The sequence below is a fragment of the Lagopus muta genome, chromosome 1, assembly GCF_023343835.1.
Source record: "Lagopus muta isolate bLagMut1 chromosome 1, bLagMut1 primary, whole genome shotgun sequence".
Taxonomy (NCBI): Eukaryota; Metazoa; Chordata; class Aves; order Galliformes; family Phasianidae; genus Lagopus; species Lagopus muta.
The window spans coordinates 50,124,227-50,145,978 of record NC_064433.1 but is presented as its reverse complement, the minus strand read 5'-3'; the positions used below and the strand labels follow the sequence as shown (position 1 = coordinate 50,145,978).

General features: G+C 48.7%; 1 protein-coding gene across 4 annotated transcripts; it reads right to left on the bottom strand.

The window, feature by feature from the left end:
* Positions 1-111: 111 nt before the first annotated feature.
* Positions 112-21,591, bottom strand: CSNK1E (casein kinase 1 epsilon). Of its 4 annotated transcripts, none has more exons than XM_048960931.1 (11): positions 21,377-21,591; positions 17,770-17,857; positions 11,843-11,953; positions 11,528-11,676; positions 10,618-10,846; positions 4,839-5,009; positions 3,130-3,278; positions 2,434-2,626; positions 2,191-2,330; positions 1,778-1,843; positions 112-1,268 (listed from the first exon to the last, which is right to left on the bottom strand). In XM_048960931.1, the coding sequence occupies exons 2-10, from the start codon at positions 17,843-17,845 to the stop codon at positions 1,811-1,813; spliced, it is 1,251 nt and encodes a 416-aa protein (XP_048816888.1). In that variant the 5' UTR covers positions 17,846-17,857; positions 21,377-21,591; the 3' UTR covers positions 112-1,268; positions 1,778-1,810. The 4 variants fall into 4 exon arrangements, with proteins under 4 accessions (XP_048816888.1, XP_048816914.1, XP_048816904.1 ...); XM_048960957.1 differs by having other exon boundaries at positions 112-1,096; XM_048960947.1 differs by lacking the exon at positions 21,377-21,591 and adding an exon at positions 18,509-18,529.
* Between the last annotated feature and the right edge of the window lie 161 nt (positions 21,592-21,752).

Below are 21,752 nucleotides of genomic sequence, written 5' to 3'. Positions count from 1 at the left end.
AGAGGGGTAAATAAATTAGGAAAAAAAAAAAAAACAACAGGGAGGAAAAACGAAGCGTTAAATAGAAAGGATAAAAACGAACGAACGAAAAGACTACCCCACCCCCCCGCCCTGCCCACAACCCACGGGCCCCACACTCCAGTGACAGTGTGTCTGCTACAGGCCACAGGTCGCAGTGGTCAGCGCTGTGTTTCAGAGCCCCCAAGCGCCACGGGGCAGCTCGAGTATTCCTAAATTATAGTTAAAAACAACTAAAGTGGGGGGGAGGGGAAGGGAAGGGGTTGTGCATGGAGGGTGGATCTCACCGGGGCTGCCGGAGGGAAGGAGAGAGCAAGAGCCACCGCTCTGTGAGTTTCTGGGTAGCCCTCTCTTCTCCTCACACTCTCTCCGAGGAATTAAAACAAGTTTAATTACAAATTAAAAAAATAAAATAAAATAAAATAGAAAAACACGCACAGCCAGACAAAAAGAGACCCCGCTGCAGGGATGGGAAGTGGGTTCTCATCTCCCTGTACTTCGGCTCTGGGTGTCTTGGCATGGAGAGCCACTTGGAACCAAGACGCAGAGAAGCCATCAAGGAAAGGAAGCCCAAGTCAGCGATGAGGCCGTTGCCACCATTCCCCTCACAGCTTAGAATTTGTTTAATGCTTGAGAAAATAAATTCTGTTATTACAATAAAAATCAGACTTCTAGCGAGTGTGGCTGGAATCTGATTCCTTCCCGGCCCACAAGTCTCCTGAAAAGGACAGAACAGAAAAGAAAATTCCCCCCTCCCCGCCCCGTTCCCCTGCCCTCAGAGAAAAAGGAGAGCAAAGTCAAAATGTATATGGCCAGAAACCATATGATTTGAAAATAATTAAAAAAAATAACAAAGCAGAAGATACCCAAAGGGGAGGGGAGAAAGAAGGAAGAAGAAACTATAACCAGGAGAGGGTACACGGGCAGGCAGCAAAGGGCCCGGGTGGGTTGGGGGCAGCTGCACAGAGGTGTTACTGCACGGCTCCCGCGTCGTCGGCTCCCTGGAGGTGCTCACACTGGGGGACGCAGGCGGCCCTCTCGGAAATGGCTCGTACCAGCACGGGGCACAGCTCGACTCCTCATTGGCAAAAAGAAAATCTGTTGTTGTTTGTTGGTTGTTTTTTTTTTTGTTGTTTGTTTTTTTCTTTTTGTGTTTGTGTGTGTGATTTTGTCAGGTTTTTTTTTTTTTTAGGTTTTTGTTTGTTTTTTTGGGGTTTTTTGTTTTTTAAAAGAAAAATACAGTGAAGACACTAGAAATCAAGAAAATTAAAAAAAAAAAAAAAGAAAAAAAGAGAGAAAGAGAAAAGGAAGTTAGGCAAAGAGGCTCTCCCCAGTCAATTCAATATCACCTGGAGCAGAACTAACCAAATCGCCTTTTTCTCCTGCTCTCCTGCCACCCCTCAGTTACCCTGTCCAGTTAGATGAGATACTCTTTAGCTGTGCAAAGTTTCACACTCCTCCCCACCATCACACTGCCAGAAAAGCATTCGTCAGGAATTAACAAAATGGCTCCCCAGCGCAGCACCTTCTCTACCCTCCCTACCCTCCAGGAAAAACAGAAGCTACTTTCACACCCAAGATAATTCATCCTCAAGGCTCTGGCAGCAACCTTTGCTCTTCCTCCCAAAGCCAAAAAACACCTCAAAGTAAGGCAAAGGGGAAATGAAATGCCCCATCCCCCACAGTTACATCAAGGATTTAACCTAATCCCTGGTGCTAGCAATCCCCTCCTTGCAGGATCCCAGGCACCAGGACTCACCTAAGCAAACACTGGTCCAGTGGCAATTGCTCCTCACTTCCCAAGGTGATCAAATGGCACACTTGTCTACAAAAGAACAGAAAGAATACGTGAGAGATGAAGAAGGGGCACGGACAGCAAAACAGAGAGGCTGAGCACTTCTCCCATGTATCACCCTTCCCAAGGTTCACTTGAAACCACTGTGGTCTGGAAGACTACCAGGTAAAGGCTTAAAAAGAGCAAAACAGATCTAAGACCATGCTAAGCACAGCTTGCAGAAAGCACACAACTGAAGAGTGAAGCTGTAACCTGGTACCACTCCCCAGCGTGCTGCAGAAGCTTCAGGCAGTGTGCCTTCACGTCAGCTCTAACACATCAGGCAAAACCTGCTGCAGGGCCCTTAGTCTCTGTGGAACGCTCAGGCAGGGGCTCACCTGTGATGCTGAAATCCGTGACACTTCTTGCCTCCCTGTGAGGTCAGATGAGGAGACGTTGGCAGGAGCTCCTCGATGTAACCTCATGCTGACCTTCCGCTCCCTGTCCACTCTTGAGATTGCTCTGGGGGACGTGTTTCCTGTTGAGGCATAGGAAAGCGAGACAACACCAGTCAGCGGTTACAGCACCCAGCTGATGAACAGGGGTGACACACATTCCACCAGCCCTCCCATCCTGCTCACCGGACTGCTGGATTCGGGAGGTGGGGGTGGAGGCCATGGGCTCAGCGACATTGCGAAGACGGTTGCCAGTGGCTCCAGCAGGTGGGCCAGGGGGCAGTGCTCGTGTGGCTGAGCCCCGGAGCTGTCCCATCCTTTCTTCTCGCTCGTGCTCTCGCCGTTCCCGATCCATATCCTCAGGGTTTCGGGCTGCTCCCTGGGACAGAGAGAGAAATCCCACATGGCTGTCAGTTAAGAGAGACAGCAGCAACAGACAGAAAATCCAGGGTGTTTGAACACAACAGGAATGCAGAGCTCCATCCCATAAACAAGTTCCTCTCACCATCTTCCACTCCATCTAGAGGGCATTCTTCCATGGAGAAGAACGTGGATGAAAGCACGTGGTACTACAGCTGCTACCGCAACCTATTACTCTGTCCTATCTTCTGGTATAGCTCACTCCTTCTGAGAGGAGATTTCTAACCATACAGCAAGAGGTCTATCTACTGACCCACACATTGCATCAGATGTGCTGCCAGAACTGTAGCTGTATCCCCCCCAGTTAGCATCATGGAACATGCTGGTCTGCCTCTACCTGGTTCCCTTTCCCAAATTGATCACTGGGGGTAAGTACAGATGACAGGCAGTTTCTTACCTTCCTCCCCATGCCATAAAACCCATCCACATCCCACCCAGCCCTTTCCCCACATACACACTCACAAATTTCAGCATGTTCCAGTCAAAGACATAGTCGTAGGAGAAGCCCTGGCGGTGGAAGAGGTTGCGGAAGAGCTGTCGCAAATACGAGTAGTCAGGTTTGTCATCAAACCTCAGCGAGCGGCAGAAATTGAGGTATGTCGAGAACTCAGCTGGAGAGAGCAGAGAACAGCTACTTGTTAGACACTGTTTGTTCCCCAGCCTCACTGGAGATCTACCACAGCTTTTGAGCAGCAACGGGCTGCATCAGGACAGCACAGACACAGAGCTGGGAAAGGAGGAAAACAGACTCTGAAGGTTGTAGTGCTCTAGCCACAGAGAAGACTCCATCCGTATTTTTTACAAGAGGTAATGCTCACAAATCTCTCTTCTGACTGCTTCTTCAAGCAAGAGGCAGCAAGTCACAGTGTTTGCTGAAGGAGAGGAATGCAGACTTGCATGATATGAATATGACTGATGCCATTTAGAAAGACTGGAAGGGACAGAATTCTGTAACAGGAGATGCACCTCAGCTCAGACCAGAGGTCCTCTTAGTCCAGTAGCTTCTGGTCAGGAGTAGACAGCTACCAAAAAGGAACACCAGGGCAAGCACGTCTGATGCCTCTATTGACACTAGCCCAGCTTTGACCTGTTTTCAGATCCGGAAGTTCCTGAGTTTGGTGTTGTTTCTAATTATTTAATAACCCTCAGTAGATCTCTCTTCCACAGCAATGTCCAACCTTTCCTTTAAGCATCCACAACATCTTCTGGGAAGGAGTTCTACGGGTCTCCTACTGCCTGCATAGAGAAGCTTATAACTTTGTTTTGAAGCTAGCAAAAGCCAGCTTCATTTGGCTGCTCCAGTTCTTGAACTGGAAAAGGAATCTGCTCCCATCCAAAAATCTGGGGGCACAGTGAGAATACAGACTTTGATCATCTCTCTAACCATCTCCTTTCCAGATTCAAGTTTGCTTATTTACTGCTTGAGTAGAAGTCACCTTGCTGCTCATCTTCCTTCTTGTCTTTCCTGGACCTTTTCCACACCTACTGCACCTGTTCTGAAAGAGAGGAAGGACCAGAGCTGCACAGTGCGAGTAGGGTGTGAGTTGGCCAAGGGTTTATGCATACTCTGTGCTTTTTCTTTTTCTAGTAATCCTTTACACCTGATCCGCTTTCCTCAGTAGCCACTAAGTGCAAATCTGCTGCTTTCACAGAACCATCCATTGTAACTGGAACAGCTCACTGCTGAGTGACACCTGTCAGATCAGAGCTTACAAGTTTCTATGTGACACGAAGTTTGAGCCTTCTACTCTCCCCTCACACACATTATTCTACGTTTGTTCTACAATGAATCACACTTTCTACTCCATTGCCTGGGTTATTTCTGGAACTCATCTTGGTTGACCCTAATTCCTATTATCCAGAATAACTCAGGATCGCCTGCACATGTTCTCACCTCAATGCCCACCTCCATCCAGAACGTTTCTGAGATTCTAAAAGATTCTTCCCAGCACCCTCATGCCCTTACTAACAAAAGGCTCAGCTCTACACTAGAACATCTGTTTCCCACTTCTGAACCAGAACTGTATCATCAAAGGTCTCTTTTAATTTTCTTCACTGGCGTCAGCAGCACACCAGGCTCTGGGCCCTTCATTATTCAAGACTCCATGAAGTTTCAGCAGGAGGGCAAGCCATGCATCAGACAACACAGCCATCAAAATCAGAGCACTTACAAGGGTACCCTTTGCAGAGCACCTCAATTGGCGTTGACATCTTTTTCTCGCTGATCCTCTCGTACTTTTGGCGCTTGGTGGCAGCCTTGAGGCCCTGCCAGGGCAGCGAGCCCAGGTTGAAATACATGAGCACATAGCCCAGGCTCTCCAGGTCATCACGACGACTCTGTTCTGTAGGGAAAAAGTTACATGGGGCAACGAGTGAGTGGCAACTAGAACTGCTTCGGCAATTTCACAGCTCTGGAGGTGAACACAGAATCAAAGAAACAATCCCTCTCTCTTCTTTGGTGGTTCTATAAGGACAGAAAAACCTTAGTTTTAAGGATAGAAGAAAGTCCAGTAAAAATTCCTGTTCATACTGCAGAGTTGAAGTACTCCTCACAAGAGAACAACTATCTATTTAAGAAGTGGACTGGCCTATATCCTCAATTGGAGGAGCCTTAATTCACACAACAGCAGCATCACATGTTTGCCCTTTCCTGTCACAGAGGAAGGGCACCTGCACTTCTCCACCCAGGATGATACTCAACCCAGGGATTAGTCATGGCAAAGATGGTTATAGAAAAGCAAAGCTCACAGAAACAAGCCCAACACTACAGTGTCAAACACATATTCCACTTAACCTTCTTTATGCAGGGCAGAAACAAGGAACTGGTGACCCCTTCTTAAGATAAACAGCTGTGCTGACAGTTAAGAGAAGCTTAACAGGTAATATTATTAGGTAATACTGTGCAAGGAAGTTTCTGGACTGGTAGTTTTTCCAAGATGTGGAAGAAAAAGGCATATTTTAACCAAAAAGGTTCCCCTCCAAATGACAATGACTGTATAACTGACACCACCAGCTCTGCTCAGGCAAGGATTGCCCTTAACATGCCGTAATAAGGATCCACTTTGTGTTTTATAAAATCACATCTAAAAGTTTTGTTTCTCAAATTTGTTCTCTGTCAGGACCAAGCCATTTTAAACCAAAAGTTTGCTCAAGATGGTTTTGACACAGAAGCTCTGCAATTCATTGTGGGCCTTCCTTCCTCCTTCCACCCTCCTAGTGCTTCTGTGGGTCAGGGGGCTTGGCAAATTAGAATTAAGGGAGGAGTGGCAGTGGAAGGAAAAAAAAAGAAAAAATGGCCTTGATTGCAAAAGAAAAGCAGGTTCCATCGCTTCAGATTTAGGAGAGAAGTGCCTTGGGTTCAAAGAACATGAAATACTGTAAAAACGCTATGGTCCAAGACAGGAGCATAGAAGAAAGAAGCCTTGCTGATCCTTGAACTACCTTACGTCGAACGTGCTGAAGTAACAGCTTCTTCTGACCTCACTAACTCACTGCCTCAAGTTGTCCACTTTAGAGGGGCTAATGCTTCTTAATCTTATCAGGCTGCTGCCAAAGATAACTGCAGGACCGGCTGGGAGACACTTAGATGCTATGGAGGAAGCAGGGAAAAGAAAGCGGCCGTATTGCATTTGGGTGAAGGCTGGCATGCATACACTCTCAGACAGTTGTGATTACACACCACACATCAAATAAATAAAGCTAAACCATATTTGATAACAACCTACACTGAATGCACATCCAGGACCTGAAAAAACAGGGGTGGAGGGCAACCTGGATCCTGCAATTTGCCAGCCTTCAACTTACCCAAACAGTAACTTTAACAGTCCATAATTATGGATTCCCTGACTGGAGCAGGAACCAGAGAAATCTACTGGACAGAAGGCTATGAAGACTGCAGTCAGTGGGGGATGCTACAAGCCCTTACTGGAGGCAAGGAGATGGATTACAGAACTAAATTGGGTGGCTCACCAGTGCACATGACGCGTGCTTCAGCACAGCAACATGACAGAGAAAAATAACTGTAAGCACAAAACCTAATTATTAAAAGGCAGTGTGATAAACGCCTTACTGTGTGGCAGCCCTGAAGTCAGTTTTCTCAGATTCATCTCATCACTGTAGTCCACTTAAATGATTTTAGTGGGATTCAAATCCGAGAGGAGCCTGAAGCACCAACATGATGGGTTGTGGCTGCCACACTGCCTGAACAGTACTTATGCAGACCTCGGAACACCGTGCATTTCTTTCAGTCATAGCCACAACTGCAAGACCCTGGATTAAACCTTGGGTGATGGAATAAGTTCACATATTCCATTCCTTTGTTTCATTTTCAGAATCATACATCTCAAGTGTTTTTTGGGGTGGGTTTTTCTTTTTTTTTTTTTGCCTGACCTCACACACCAACAGCCACAGACGACTGAGTAATAGCAGACAGCAAAAGCAGGCAATTAGAGTTAGAAAAAACCCTCACTTCTACGTACTATGGAAACTTTATTTAACACCATTACTTCCTACTTTTAGAAGCTTGGTAATCATTGATTAACCACATAACATCCCTGAGCAGAAGGCAAACATCTCACACCACAGAACGAGAAAAGAAAACCCAGTGATGTGAATGGGTGCACAGAGCAAGTCAGCTCAGAAGCAGGATTACAGTCATGACCTGCACCTAACCTGCAGCACCACATCACGTTTCCTCTCTCTGTTTCAGTTCAGCTTCTCAGCTCTCCTATAACAGACAGGGGACTGCTACTTTCATAAGACAGATCCTCACCCAAAAACCCTTTCAATACAAAGCATGAGCTCGCCATCCCACACAATGCAGCGCAGTCTCTTGAATCCAACTCACTCTGCAAGCAATCTGCCCCTTCTTAGGAGTGGCACGGGGATATGGTGCCAGATTCCTCCCACTCTTGGGGAGAATCCCAGCCCGCTTCCCAGCTCTGTTCCCAAGCAGGTTCCTTGCAAGGAGCAGAGTCAGAGGTGAGTAGCAAGAAGGCAAGTTGCCTGATGAAGACATGTTTGGGCAAAAGCAGAACCAGGATTGTTTGCCTTGGATGCAAGGTTCATGACCAAACTAGTTTCCTGGCAAATGAAAGTACCTCCCAGTCCCCCAGGCCAGTGCTTTCCAATCCTATCCCAAGCAATGCAGTCCCCATGCAGGCCTCCTTAAAACACAATTCTTCACTACTACTAAAACTGCTACAAGCAGTTTTAACAGAGCAATGCTTTCCTTATTACACACTCAGACCTGACACTGCACATTCTCAGACTACGCTTCCTCTTTCTCTCCCCACTACATGACGGCAGAAGTCTGAAATGGGTGGCAGCCAGCAGGGTCAGCAAAAGAACTTGATGATGGGCACAGCCCATGATGCTGCCTATGAGACGAGTTTGGGGAAAAAGTGGCCCCCGATCCCAGCCCAGCCTGCTGTCATCCAGATAGAGCCCACCAAGACTGCCTCCTGGGCACCCCTGGGCATTTATTTCAGACCTCACGAGTTCCAGAGGGTGCAGGGGACTCTCATCCCTGGAGCATGTGAAAATTGACTGGAATGCGTGAACCAAAGCCTGCACAGTCCACTGACTCCCCGAACAGCAAGTCTCCCACTATGGAAACCCTCTCCAATCTCGCCTCCTACTTTTTCCTTGGTCACTGGAAAAAGAATGTGTTTCCTCCAGACATCGGAATGCCCAGTCCTTAGCTTGCACATTCAAATAAAGGCATTTATTCATTTGCTATTCCCGTCGCATGAATACCCCAGCACCTGGTTCCTTCCCTCTCTCAAAACTGCATTAATGGAACATTATGACAGAGAATTTAGTATCTGACAAGTAAAAAAAAAAAAAAAAAAAAAAATTAGTGACAGTTCCCATGGCAATGCTGCTAACTCACAAACATGTCTGCCATTTATCCTGTGGCAAGGTCTTGAGAAACAGGAAATTCAGCTGCAACTATGACACTCCATCCCCTTTGCTCCAGGCAAGCCATGCAGCCTTTATATGATTCAGGGCAACTATCTGCAGCACAGAGAAAACATACTGAAGACCTGTTGCACTGAGCAACTCACACCCAGCATTTCAGAAGCAAAGGGCATGAAGAGAACAAGTGACTGCCACACTCAGATTGATGGCCTATGCAGTTTGCCCTTGGATTAGCACTCAGACACTGTTTGTTCACCCTGATACACAAGCCAACCACCAGTAGCAAAGGGCTAAGTTAGGGGTCAGATGAATAATAAATTCCTTAAAGAAAACAAAAAAAGCCCACAACCAGACATTTAGCATCTTGTGCTTGGTTCAGACAGGGAAGGCACACATGAAAAATAAAAATAAAAAAAAAAAGCTGACAGACATAGCAGTAAGAATTATTTTGTGCATGTCTCCTTGTGGCAGTTACCATGGCTGTGGAAATCTTGACCAAGAATTCAATGGAGAGTCAGTTATATATAAGCAGGTCAAGCCAAGATACAAGACCAACTTGGAGAGCATTGCAAGAACTATTTTTGCTATGTGAAAGAGGTCAGGAGATCATAGCCCACTCTCAACACACAACACTCCTCATTTTGATATAAATAAAACATTTTCAGTATACAGCCACACCACACAGTAGTAAGGAAGGAAGACAGCGGGAAATTGCTCTATTTTCTGCAGGTGAAGTCTTGTAGATGTTTTCTCAAGAATCCAGAGTCAAGAAGGGAGAACTGAAAGCTTTCCCTAGGAATATTAAGATACGAAATCTTGCAGAATTTAGGCAGCAGTTTAAGATGTTTCACTTCTCTGCTGTGATTTTCAAATTCCCAGCTTACACATTTCAGAAGGTCTCCCAGAACCAACCGAGCCAAGAGCGAGCTGTGTTGGACAGGCAAGGTGGTTTCAATGTTTCTGCCGATCGGGTTTGTCAACCAGTAGCAGAACAAAGTCAGCCTGTTTAGAAGGAACCCCGCTGTAACAATGAAACTCTCACACTGAGGACAAAGAAGTCACAAAGAAGTAGGTATCCAGCCAGGGAAGGGAAGAGAAAACTGCAGGAGGATTTCATCTCTGCTCCCCACATCAACCAGGTGTTGTGCACTGAGGCTCTCAGGACAAACTTGGGTGACTTCAAGAGGTTTAAGTGCCCTGGCTGTTAACCTGTGTGGGGTATCTGCAAAGCCTGTAACAACGTCCAACACCAGTGTAAGACCTGGCTGAACTCTCAGCACTATACTAGCCTTAGGCACCAAGCACAGAGCCCTGCTTCCCTACAGCTGCCTCATGTTTACTCTCAGAGGTGAGTGGGACACTGTGGTTTGAAAACCCACAGATTTTAAAGGCCTACAGAAGCCAATCCTCACTGTTACAAAACCTGCACGTTTGGGCAGTAGGAAGCCTCCCCTTATTCCAGCTTGTTGTGCATTTCCAGCACATTCCTGTCCCCATTCCCAGTAGTGGCCTGTTATGTTCCAGCTCTGACAGCCACAAAATCAGCACTGATAGAGACAGGAGTCAGTAAGAGGCTTCAGCTGTGTGTATCCCTACAGACTTAATGCCTCTGAATGCCTTTTACATATCTACAAGCCTGCAAAAATTGTAGAAGGCAGAGTTAGTGGCAGTGAAGTCGAGGAGGTCACAGCCTCACCACTGAAGTAGGGTTCTGCTGCACTAAGCAGTACATAACACAGTCCAGTAGACCATTTCTGCTTGTAGGAGTTCAGATGGCCACATAAGACAGAAGAGTTGACAAAGACAGGCCAATAAAGTTATTTGCCTATGATCTCCATACACGCCAGTAGAAAAGCAAGGCACAGAACCCAGTAGCCAGCCAGCGCCTGCTTACTGGGCCACGCTGGCTTTTGTGACAACTCAAACCCCAGATGTGGCATTGCAACTTCAGAAGGCATGCCACCCCCCTGCACAAGGTACATGCTATGTCCCAAGGAAAGCCCCACCAAGGGGCAGCAGCAGGCTCACCGATTCCCAGGTGGGTGTTGATAGAAGCATAACGAGCTGTGCCAGTCAGATTCTTGTTTTCCCGGTAAGGTATGTGCTGGTGGGTCCGGGCATCTCGGTACTTCTTGGCCAAACCAAAATCAATGATGTATACTAGGTTGCCTTTTTTACCAAGCCCCATAAGGAAGTTGTCTGGCTTCACATCCCGGTGGATGAAGTTCTTGGAATGAATGTACTCAATACGGCTAATCTGAAGGAGAACAAGAAGAGAAAAAGAATTCATATTAAACAACGTGACAGAAATGAAATGAAAGCTCATTATAGCTGCACGTATTAAAAGGATACCCTACCCTGTCAAAGAAGGAAAAGGTACCCCTTGCAGAGAATACCAGAGATTGCAGTCAAAGAAAAAAATGAACCCTCCCCATGCACTGGAGGTAGCAGTATCTGGAAATGGATCTAAACCCCACAGACCAGCAGTCCTCAGTTTGGAAAGGTCACCATTAGCACCACGAAGAGGCATGGGAATTAACTTTCCATGGATTAAAACTTTGAGCTTCAGGACTGACACCAGTCAACTTCCAAACCTAGCCATGCTGGGAAAGGAGAGGGTCCAGAAGGGTCCTAAGCCCAGGGCACGTGCTGTTTACTCAAGATGGATAGCAGTGTCAGTCATTTACCATGTAGGTAGAAGTATCTGTGCATGTAATACATGCACAGATGTGAGGGTGAGCAAAAGAGGAAGGAAGGAGGGACAGAGATCAGAAACACCCAGCAGCGCCTAGGATCCAGGCCTTCATCAAGAAAGTAAAACCTGGCAGCCACTTGCTGCTAAATGAAAAAGCCTGGGATGTAGCATTTCTTGAGCAGAGGGGAAGGGGGGGAGGTATGGAAAAGGAGAGTAGGCACAAATGCTTCAGAGGAAACTCACCATCTGGTCTGCCAGGAGCAGAACTGTCTTGAGACTAAATTTGCGGGAACAGAAGTTGAAGAGATCTTCCAGGCTTGGCCCCAAGAGCTCCATCACCATCACGTTATAGTCCCCCTCTGCTCCACACCACTTAATGGAGGGGATACCCACTGGGGAAAAAAAAAAAAGATTAAGCCACAGAACAGAGGAAAACTGCTGTATCCCCTGCTGGGAAGGTTCTATGTAATACCAAAATCATTTTCTTTCTAAGGCCCTCCAGAATAACTCCCTCTTTCAACCACTCCCCCGGTCCCATCTTTTCCCTCCCTATCTCACCTCCTCCTTGCATCATCTTGTAGAATTTGCTTTCAATGTGGAGCTGGGGATGCTTGGTTTTGACACATTCCAGTTTGATAGCCACCTCTTCACCAGTCGCAATGTTGGCTCCTGCACAGAGATGAGAGTAAAAGGAAGATTGTGCAGGCTTCCACTGAAGCTAAACACTTTTAACAAGGCCCATGCAGACGCCAAAATTTCAGGGTAAATCTGAAGGTTTATTTTCTGCAAAACAAATGAGATTATTCAGCCACTTCATACCAAGTTTCCAGCACTGCCATTTGCAAAGACAGGCACAGAGGAAGGCACATGACCAGTAAGCCAGCTCTGATCCTACAGACAGGCCAGGACAACAAGCGCCAGGCTTTGGGAGAACAATCTGCATCAGCACAAACTATCCTGAGCAGAAGTTTTAGCTGACCATATTCTTAGCCTCCAGAACACGAGCCAGCCATCCAGGCAGTGAGATGGAGTACATCTTCCTCGGTAAAATTTCTGGTTACCTCAGGTTCTAGAAGCCACACACTTCAACAGGGCCAATTAGCTCAGGAGGAGACACTGCTGACATTCCTAGCTACCTCTGGGCTCTCAATACAGTTCACAAATCTCCAGCCTCTCTCTCTCCTGAGGATTTTAATAATGTATTTAATCTTTTGCCAATACAGAAACATTTGCCACATCCAAAATTAGAAGCATGAAGTAAACTGAATCCAGTAGTGAATTAAGCTACTCAGATGCCTTTTGTTGAAGGTATTGCTAGCAAGCTTGCGATGAATACAAAAGCACCTCCCCACACACTTTCCCTCAAAGAGAAGCAAGCTGCCAGCCACGAAAGCCAGCACTCTGGTCCCAAAGGGCACTGCCAAAGGAGGAACAGGCTGATCCTTCTCTCCTATTAGCAGAGAGGATTCCAGATGTTTCACATCATCCTAAAATGGAAAGAACAAAGATCTGTACACAGGTCACGGGAATGACACTTAAAACTTGCTTCTCTCTCCCCCCTTCCCGTGCCTGCCTGGAATACAGACAAGTTCTTCCATGTATCAGGAACTGTTACAAGTTGCACTCAAGCACAAATCAGAGAGCAGCTCAGATTCAGAACAGCTTCTCAGCACTGCTCCAGAATATGCATGGGGAACACAAGGGGAAAACAAAGTTTGGTAGAAAACCTATGGCACATTTTGGTAGGTCTGGTGAACTCATGCTCCCCAGTCCCCGCATTAAGGGTCGAGGTCTTCACAAAAAGTCCACCAAGGCAGCTGTTCTATCAAAAAAGGAAAAGTTCATGCATCTAGATTTCTTCTCCCACTGGATACTAAGGTGATCCACCTCCTGCTAAAGGGTTCAGGCACTGCTTGTACATAGAGCTAGCCAAGAGCTCCCTGCTAGCAACAAGACGTCATCTAGATATTACAGCATCAGGTCAAGATAGGCAAGCTGCAAGGAATTTGAAAGAGAGGAACAAAAACCATCAGGGCCTGGAGGGATTGATTTACTAAGGAAGATTAAAAGAGCTAAATATGTAATGTAGACAAGAGATACAACTAAGAAGGGTGGGGAGGAAGAATGGGACATGACAACAGTCTGCAAATATTTGAAGGCTGTAAACACTAAGGAGGGAGAGGAATTATTTAGGGTGCTTTGAGGGAGGGGAAGGAAGAGGAGCAATGGGATGAATTTAATAAGGGCTTTTACTCCGGAGTCAGGCAAACAGAAGTGGGGAAAAGGCAGCCCGATTGCTTGAGCTAAGTGTGATTGTTTGAAAAAGGCTGATATTTCCCACTTAAAAGCCTGCTGGTCTGCAAAACAAGCCTGTGCATTCTCTTCACACCACACAGAACCCTTCTTACAAAGATCAGGAGTGGAAGGGGTTAGAGAAAGAACAGCAGAAGGCACTCAGACCACAGTACTAATGTGGTCACAGACTGGTTATCTACCTTTTAAATTCGTGTTCAATCACGAGACCTCATTCAGTGTGGAAACACCCAGGATACCCAGATAGACAAGAGCATTTCCTTCCTTTCTTTTTCCCTTGCCTTTGTAAAGATTTTCCTCCAAATCCTCAGCAGCAGCTCCCTCATCCCTCCCCTGGGGGATTTTTCCTTCTCCTTGTCCATCTGCTGACACACGAGCAACAATGACTCTTGTTGACTTCTGGAAGCATTAGCATTTTCAATGAACCTTACTGCCCAAAGCTGAACAGTGGCAAGATGAATGTGTTCTCACCTCCTTACTGCCCTGCATACTTAGGAAGATGACAATGCATCCATTTACAAGGCTGCTTGCAGGTGGGGGGAGTTATCTATAAGCATATAAGCAGAGAAATGGAAGGGGTGCAGGTGGGTACGTGGGAGGGGGTGTTAAACGTCACGAAAACTTCAATTCTACAAAATACAAGTACACCATTCAGCATGGCCTCCAGACCCACAGACTCTGTGGCCCAAATGCTTGTGTCAGTCTCTTACAGGAAGCAGAAACTATGGCCTAGGATGGTAAAACAAGGATGAATCAGACCTAAAATAGGGCGGGTCTTTGCTGAGGATGCATGTAGCTCACATTTGCAGATCAGCCCCCCCACCTCAAGTATCTTTAGGTTGCTCCCTCGGCCATTTTTTTGTTTAGAGAACTAGCAGACAGCAAGAATCCAAAGCCAGGGGTCTCTCTCATGCTTTGTTCAATGCTTTAAACCACCATCTTTCAAAAGATACAAACAACAAAATTAACAGCTCCCTGCTCCTTCTCCAGACTGACAAACCCCAGACAAACACAGCAGAACTTGCCTAGCTTCAACCAGTTGAGAGACGCATGTAGGATCAGGGATAATTCCTAACATCCACCCCCAGTCTCGCTCCGCTGTGGGGGCTGCACAAACACTACTCATTCATCACGAGCTGTTTGAAACGGGGCCCTGGGGACAGAGCATGTCACCTGCTGAGCAGGATTTTAAGAGCAGAAGCCTCGCTGCATGTCTGATACAGCAAACCTTCCGCACTGAGCAGGACAACGGGTTCTCCCCACCACCAGCTTAGCAGCTTTCTTAGAAGAAAGGAGGGCTGTGAGCAGATGGGGGAAGTCAGAGGGCGAGAGAGAGTTAACAGTCCAGGAAACAAAGGAAATCGCTCCCCTCCCATTGAGGAGGAGCTTGCAACCAGGAACTGTCCAAAGCCCTGTCCCGGCATGCTTTGTCTGCAGAAGAGACCCCCCCCTCCCCCTTCGTCACCCTGCCCCCTACTCATCCCAAGGGCTCTTCTGGTGCACCCTAGTCATCTGCATCACAGGCAGCACCGTGGCCAGGCCCCTTCAGCGACACCCTGACAAAGCAGCAGCCTCCCATCGACCCCAATGTCCCTGTGGCTCCTCTAGGTTTTGCTCTCCTGGGGTTTCACTATCCTTTTCAGAGGTGAGCAGGCTCAGGCCTGCTGCCATCTCGATCCCAGTGCCCATCCACCCAGTGCAGGGGAACTCTGCTCAGCATATATAAACCTCAAGGTAGAGCACAAAAGCAAGAGATCTGCCATTATCTGCATGATCTGAGCCTCAGATTATGATTAACAGGAGACCTCCCTTTGTGTGTGACCATGTGGAAACTCGCATTTCCTTCTGGCAGGAAACCCAACAACAAATCCCAAGGAGTAGAGCACACAGTACCCACAGATCACAGAAGCACCAATGTCTTGAAAAACCTGGGAATAAAGCATCCAGCCCAAACCAGCCTTCAGATACAGACAAAACTCATTTGTCTCTGCTCCTCCTCCACTCCATCATGAAGGAAACCTAGAGGTGGATCCGGTGCAGGAGAGAAATTCAAGTGAATAAGTCTCTGTCTGCAACCCAGGCCTTGAGAGGACAGTGTGAGCCCAATCAGCAGCACAGACTGTGAGCCTATCCCTCCAGGCTGGGGTGTCACCCTGGCTCCAACAAGTCTCACTATCACTGCTTCAAAACAGGCTGGCCTGCACCTCAGTGCACATCACAAGGGCTTTGATACCACATTCGAGTAAACCAAGCCACTTGAGGCTCCTCACACTGGGCACTGGAGCTTCCCTTGATGCTTGTGTGGCTTAGTTATGGGCAAGGAGGGGACAATCTCTTCACTTGAGCTGCTGCTTTACCATGCCCACTTTGTACAGGTACAGAACTTGCTACATGATGCAGAAATGCAGAATCAGGCCTTCCCACTCAGTGCCTCCCTGCTTTCTCCACACATATCCCAGATGTTCTACAAGATCACGGCACTTTCCAGTGCTTTGGAAGGGTCTGGAAGGCTCCGAGCTCAAGCATAGGTGGAAATGTTGTATCCAGGCTAACAAATTGTCACCCTTTTATCCCTAGCACCTGGGTGTTGCATGCACTGTCACCTAAGACACTAATGGGCCACAGAGGAGTGACAAGCAGGAAGGGCTGCAGTGATGGCATCGCAGGGTGGAATTGGGATCCCCAATCCATTATTTATCACCTTTGTTTGTGCTCTGGATGAAGGTGGCAACAAAGCCTGTTACCGGTGATTCCCAAAGGGCACTTATTCAAGGGGAGCTGCCAACACCAATCAAGAGAGAATAATAGAGCAAGGGAGAGCCGGAGATAAAAGCCAGAGGTCGAAAACAGGTGATTTACAAAATGAGGCAAAGTAATCTGAACTAGAGGTATTCAAGGAAGGCAGCTAGGGGAGGGGCAAAGAGATGTTGCAGAACCTGGAAAAGACTTTGCACAATACAGCTGACAGCACGTTCAGGCCAATTCTGCAACATGATACAGTGTTGGTGATGGGGGAAGCCAAGGAGACCCAAAGCAGCTTATGCAGAGGCATCGTGTTACAGACCGCTCAAGGGTAGCCCTTCTCTGCCCAGCACTGGAAATGCCACACCTAAAATGCTGTGTAGGCTCCAAGCTGCTCAGCAGATGGATAAACTGGGAAAAATTGGAAGAACAGCAACAGTGAAGAGCAGTGGATGTAGCAGGAAGCAAAATACGACTCAACTGAGCAAACAAACAGTCAAGGAGCATATGATAACCATCTGTAAGTACCAAAAGGGTGCAAACACCAAGAAAGGAACTGCAGGCCCATTTCGCTGGCCCAGAGGAGCAAAGCTTCAAAGGTAATGGTGCAAAGTGGACAACAGGTGAAGAAACTTCAAGGATGGTTCTATCAGGCTACTGGATTGTCCTGCCCCTCCAGCCCCACAGAGTTTGTGCCAGCAACATCAGTGAGCAAAGCATCAGGGAATAAATGCATATACACCTCAGTGATCTGGCTTGGAGGTGCTTCTCCCCAAGTGCTGTGATAATAAAAACTCAGGAGTTCCACAGGCTTTGTCCATCAATCCCATGCACCTCCCAGCTGAGGCTACCCCAGATGATAACTCTAAGTTCTACCCCACCCACAATCTACTAGATCTGGGCCCCAGAACTTTAGCCATGCCAGCCTCCTCCCCGACCTGTTTTACACCTCCCTGTGTCAGGCCTCTCTCTTTCAGGTGCTGGACCATCTCTCCCACTATCAGCCTTCCATCGCTCCATTCCTTTTGCCCTGGAGGAAAGTCCATCTTCTCCCTTTCCACCTCCCACTCTGACACGTGGGTTTATATCCACACACACCCAAGCTCAGTAAAAGTCAACAAGAGATTTGGAGCAAGGTGTATAACAAACACACTCTCGATACTCCAGATCTAGATCAATTTGATCAAATGTCACCGTGTCTCCAATATCTGGGAGACAAACTGGAGCTCATTCCACCCTCTGTGCCATCACAGGATGGGCAACAACTGGCAGTATTTCTTGAAGCTTTTCCTCCCCCCCCACCTCCACCATCTCCAATCTTACATGGTGCTAAAAATATCAACAGGCAAATATATATTTCTCAAACCAAAAATAATGACGCAACTGAGAAAAACAACCACGCAGGTGGAAGGACACAGACTGACACTCACCTAGGTAAATGTCTCCAAACGAACCACTGCCAATCTTTCTGCCCAGCCGGTATTTGTTCCCTACTCGAAGCTCCATGGTTTAGTTGTGCTGAGAAAAGAAACACAAAAAAAACCCACAAAGTCAGAGCAGAAACTGGAACTGAATCAGGGCCCCATGGAAGACTGCAAAACGAACCCATCATTTACACCCAGCACTCACACCAGAAGCTGGCCACAGCTCCTAAATCTCAAAATATTTCACTTTGTATGCAGCTGCTGTGCTGAAATTCAGGTGTCCATGAACAGCATGAGTTACAAACACTGCAGGAACATGACCCACTCAAGAACATCATCTGTGTTCCCATCATGAAAACGCAGAAAGGTTGAACCTCTTTCCCAACATCTTCTTCCCAGAGTCGGGGAAGGAAATCTCTCCTAACAATGTGCCAGCAGGTGACTGCTTCACACTGTAAGGAGCCTAAAATAAGCAGCACCAAAACACTCCCAGACCCGTGGGACAACAGGAAGGACAGGCACATGGCTTTTGAGAAAGAATTCTCTGTGGCCCAGCACTACACCAGCACCATAGCTGCAACAAAGTGCTGGAACCAAGGGCTGTGAGACAGACTTACAGACCGCCAGGAGCTAGTGACTCCACCACCCCTAGGCAGAGGCTGGGGCAGCAGGAGACACCACATAGGAGTGAGCTCTGCGAGAGGCAGGTTGGGAGGAGGACGGCCATTTGCTTATCTCCACGCACCTCTGCTGATGTGATCAACAGCCTCCACGCCTGTGCTACCCACCCAGGTGTGCTGGCTGCTTGTTTGCAGCCTTCCCCCAGCCTTTTGCCCCAGGTGATCAGTTCACCCTTTGACCTGCTACACCTGATTAACATAGACAGGCTCAGCCTACTCATCCCACGGAGAAAATCCAGAAGGTAGGAGGCTCTCAACCACATGGTTTGTTCCCCATCCCACCCCAACCAACCCTTCTGAAGCACACAGCCCCATTCTAGCAGGTCCCTTTTTCCTCCCCACTTCCACGGACACCGACTTGTTCTAGGAACCAAGCCAACAAGCACGGCTCCTCTTAGAGGCGTTTGCCACACTCCTGATTTATGCAATGCCACAGCATTAGCGTACAGAACACAGACACAGAGTCTGCTGGGGACAGGAAAGGTGAGGAATGATTCATGTTTTCCCAAGTAGGTGAGAGGAACTTTCCCTTGCTGCAGCTAGATGGGAAGGAGGCATCACCGAAGGAAAAAACAAAAGTGGGAAGAAGAAATGGCTTTGAGATGCACACACAAAATAATCCTAGCTACAGGATTCTGGGCAGACCATAAACCCCGAGCTGCCCCAGGAGGTGGGATTACAGGAAGAGGAAAAGATGAGCTACAGGGATGTCAGGGAAAATAATCCCATCAAGGCATTCAGGGGACATTGCCAATCCTGAAACCAGGCACAAAGCACACTGAGGTGGAGTTCCCTCAACTCTATTTACTCATGCATGTGTGTTTCTGTGCATCTGAGGAGCACAAAACCCCATGGCTATTTCTGACTTTCTTATTACGAGGAAGGCAGGCAGTGCCTTGGGAGCCACACTGGGAGGCCTGGGCACAGTGAGCAGACATGGTTTCCAACTGTTGCCTGCTGTTCTGCATCACCAGTTAACATACATCCGACTTGCTTGCCCTCCTACGCCAGCCAAGGATCAAAGTCCACGTTCCCAGGAACCCAAACATCATGACAGCTCCCCAGCCGGCCACAGTTCCCAGCAGGGTCCCACCATACCACGGTCCCACCCTTCCTGGACAGCCAGGAGCCAGGTTAAGGAGGATACCCCACACAGCCAGGCTGCGGCCCTTCTGGCTGATTGAGCAACAGGCTCCAAAGGGGAATCTAAAAAATGCTCCGGGGTGAGGGGGTGGGAGCAGGGAGCGGGATAATGGAGTGAAAAATCACGGCCGCACAGCTGTCACTCCTCCTTATCTCCCCCCCCAACACAACACAAGTGTGCTTAGGGAACAGAGAGGGGGGATGATGGCTGGAGGGTGGCCATGGGGATCTGTGGTATGGGGGCACAACACCCCCAGCAGCAACTGCTCCAGGAGTCCCAACATCCGCCACATTTGCTGACTGCCTCCCACTCCACGCGCATACCCCCCATCTACAGTTCCTGCCCTTATCTCATCTTCGGGTCTACTATTACAGAATGAAGATCTCGCATATACAATTTATATTGTGATATTTAAAAAATTACATCACTCCATGTATTATTTATAGATGCTTACAATTAAAAGGCCGTGTGATGTTCACCCCCCTCTCCCCCCCCCCCATCCCAGCAGACCTGACCCCTCCAGCCAAAGCAGTGCTCCCAGGGCCGTAGGTCCCTTAACCCACTGCGTTTTCCACACAGCATTAACACACCACCACCTCAGAGCAAAGCGTGTGCTCACGTTAATATCCACCTCACACCTACAACATACTACAAATACTACATGTCGCTCCCCGCACACAGACACACACACACCATTTTGCACCAGGGCCCTTTTATATAAGATAAAATACCCACGTACATACACAAAGGCCATTATATAAAAGCAGGATAGAGCCGGTCTTGGGGCTGAGTGTCCGACGCCAGCCATTTCGCAGGGCAGAGCGTCACCTCGGCCCCACACCTGGGCAGTAAGGACGGTGGGGGGGCACGAAAACCATACAGCACCGAGTTTGGAGGCCACATAATGGAGGCTGCGAGGGGAAGTGGGAATGTGAGGGGTGCCGTGCCTGTAAGGGCTGTGCAGGGCTTTTATTTCCTTGTCTGTGTGTGTGTGTGTGTGTGTATGTGTAGGAGATAAAGGAAGGGGTTGGCAAAACACAGTCATCTGAAACAGGCTTTTTTAATAATCACAATTTAAAAGGGAAAAAAAAAAAAATCGGGAAAAAGGGGTAAAAAAATATGGCATTTTGATGGAAACGGGAGACAGCGAGCAGCCCCCTCCCTAAGCCCCTTTCGCATTTACAAAGAGGAGGGCTGGCAGATGGGAAGGGAAAAAAAAGAGGAAAAAAAAAATAAAAGAAAATAATAAGAGGCGAAGCGCTGAAGACCACCTTTTCGTTAGAAATAGCCACAAACAGGAAAAACAAGGTGGGGGGGGGGAAGGAATAAAATAAATAAATCTCTCCTGACACCCCCACCCCCTACAGGCACAACACGGCCCTACCCGGGCTGTATTTTCCGGGTAGATCACACAAAGCGACCACCCCCCGAACGGCAGCCAACTTCCCGGCTCCCCCCCAACCCCGAGCCCACCGCGGTCGCCCCGAGAGCCCGAGCCCCCCTCCCCCCTCCCGCCGCGTCTCTACAACGGCCGGGCCCCGCGAGCGGAGAGCCCCGAGGGACAGCAGGAGAAAGAAGGGGAGCAGGGGGGGCGACCCCCTCTCGGCACCCCACAAAGAGCCTTTTGTCCCCGCTGCCCCCCGGCCCGGCGCATCGCGCCCTGCCCTCCCCTCCCCCGCCCCTCCTTCCTTCCCTTCCTCCCTCCCTCCGCGCACACAAAGAGCCGGAGGGGCCGCCTTTCCCCCGGGGTTTGCGCCCCAAGATGGAGGCGGGCGCCCCCCATACCCACCCTGGCGGGAAGGGGGCCGTGTGGGGCTGCTGCTCCGCCGGCTGTCAGGAGGCCAGGCGGCCGCGGCGGGGAGGATGACGGAGGATTGGGGAGGGCTGGCGGCGGCCGTGCCCGGCGCGTCCCTCCTTCGCTCGGCTCAGCGCGGCGCGGCGCTGCCTGCCGCCTCCCGCCCGCTCGCCGTCCCCTCCAGCCGGCGTGTGCTCGGCACAGCCCGGCGCTCACCCAGTTTCCATTGAGCCCCGGAGCCAAACCCACTGATGTCACCCAGCGCAGCCCCGACCCTCCTCCTCCTCCTCCCGCCCGCCCGCCCGCCGTTAAAGGCGCAACCGCTCCTCCATCAGCCGTTCTTTCGGCCCGGGCCTGGCCCCGCGGACGT

Coding starts and splice junctions, on each gene's coding strand:
- CSNK1E (XM_048960931.1), bottom strand. CDS start 17,845: ATGGAGCTTCGAGTAGGGAACAAATACCGGCTGGGCAGAAAGATTGGC. Junction 11,954..17,769: donor GTTTGGAGACATTTACCTAG/GTGAGTGTCAGT, acceptor ATCTCTGTGCAG/GAGCCAACATTGCGACTGGT. Junction 1,844..2,190: donor CACGGATTTCAGCATCACAG/GTGAGCCCCTGC, acceptor GTTCTTTTGTAG/ACAAGTGTGCCATTTGATCA.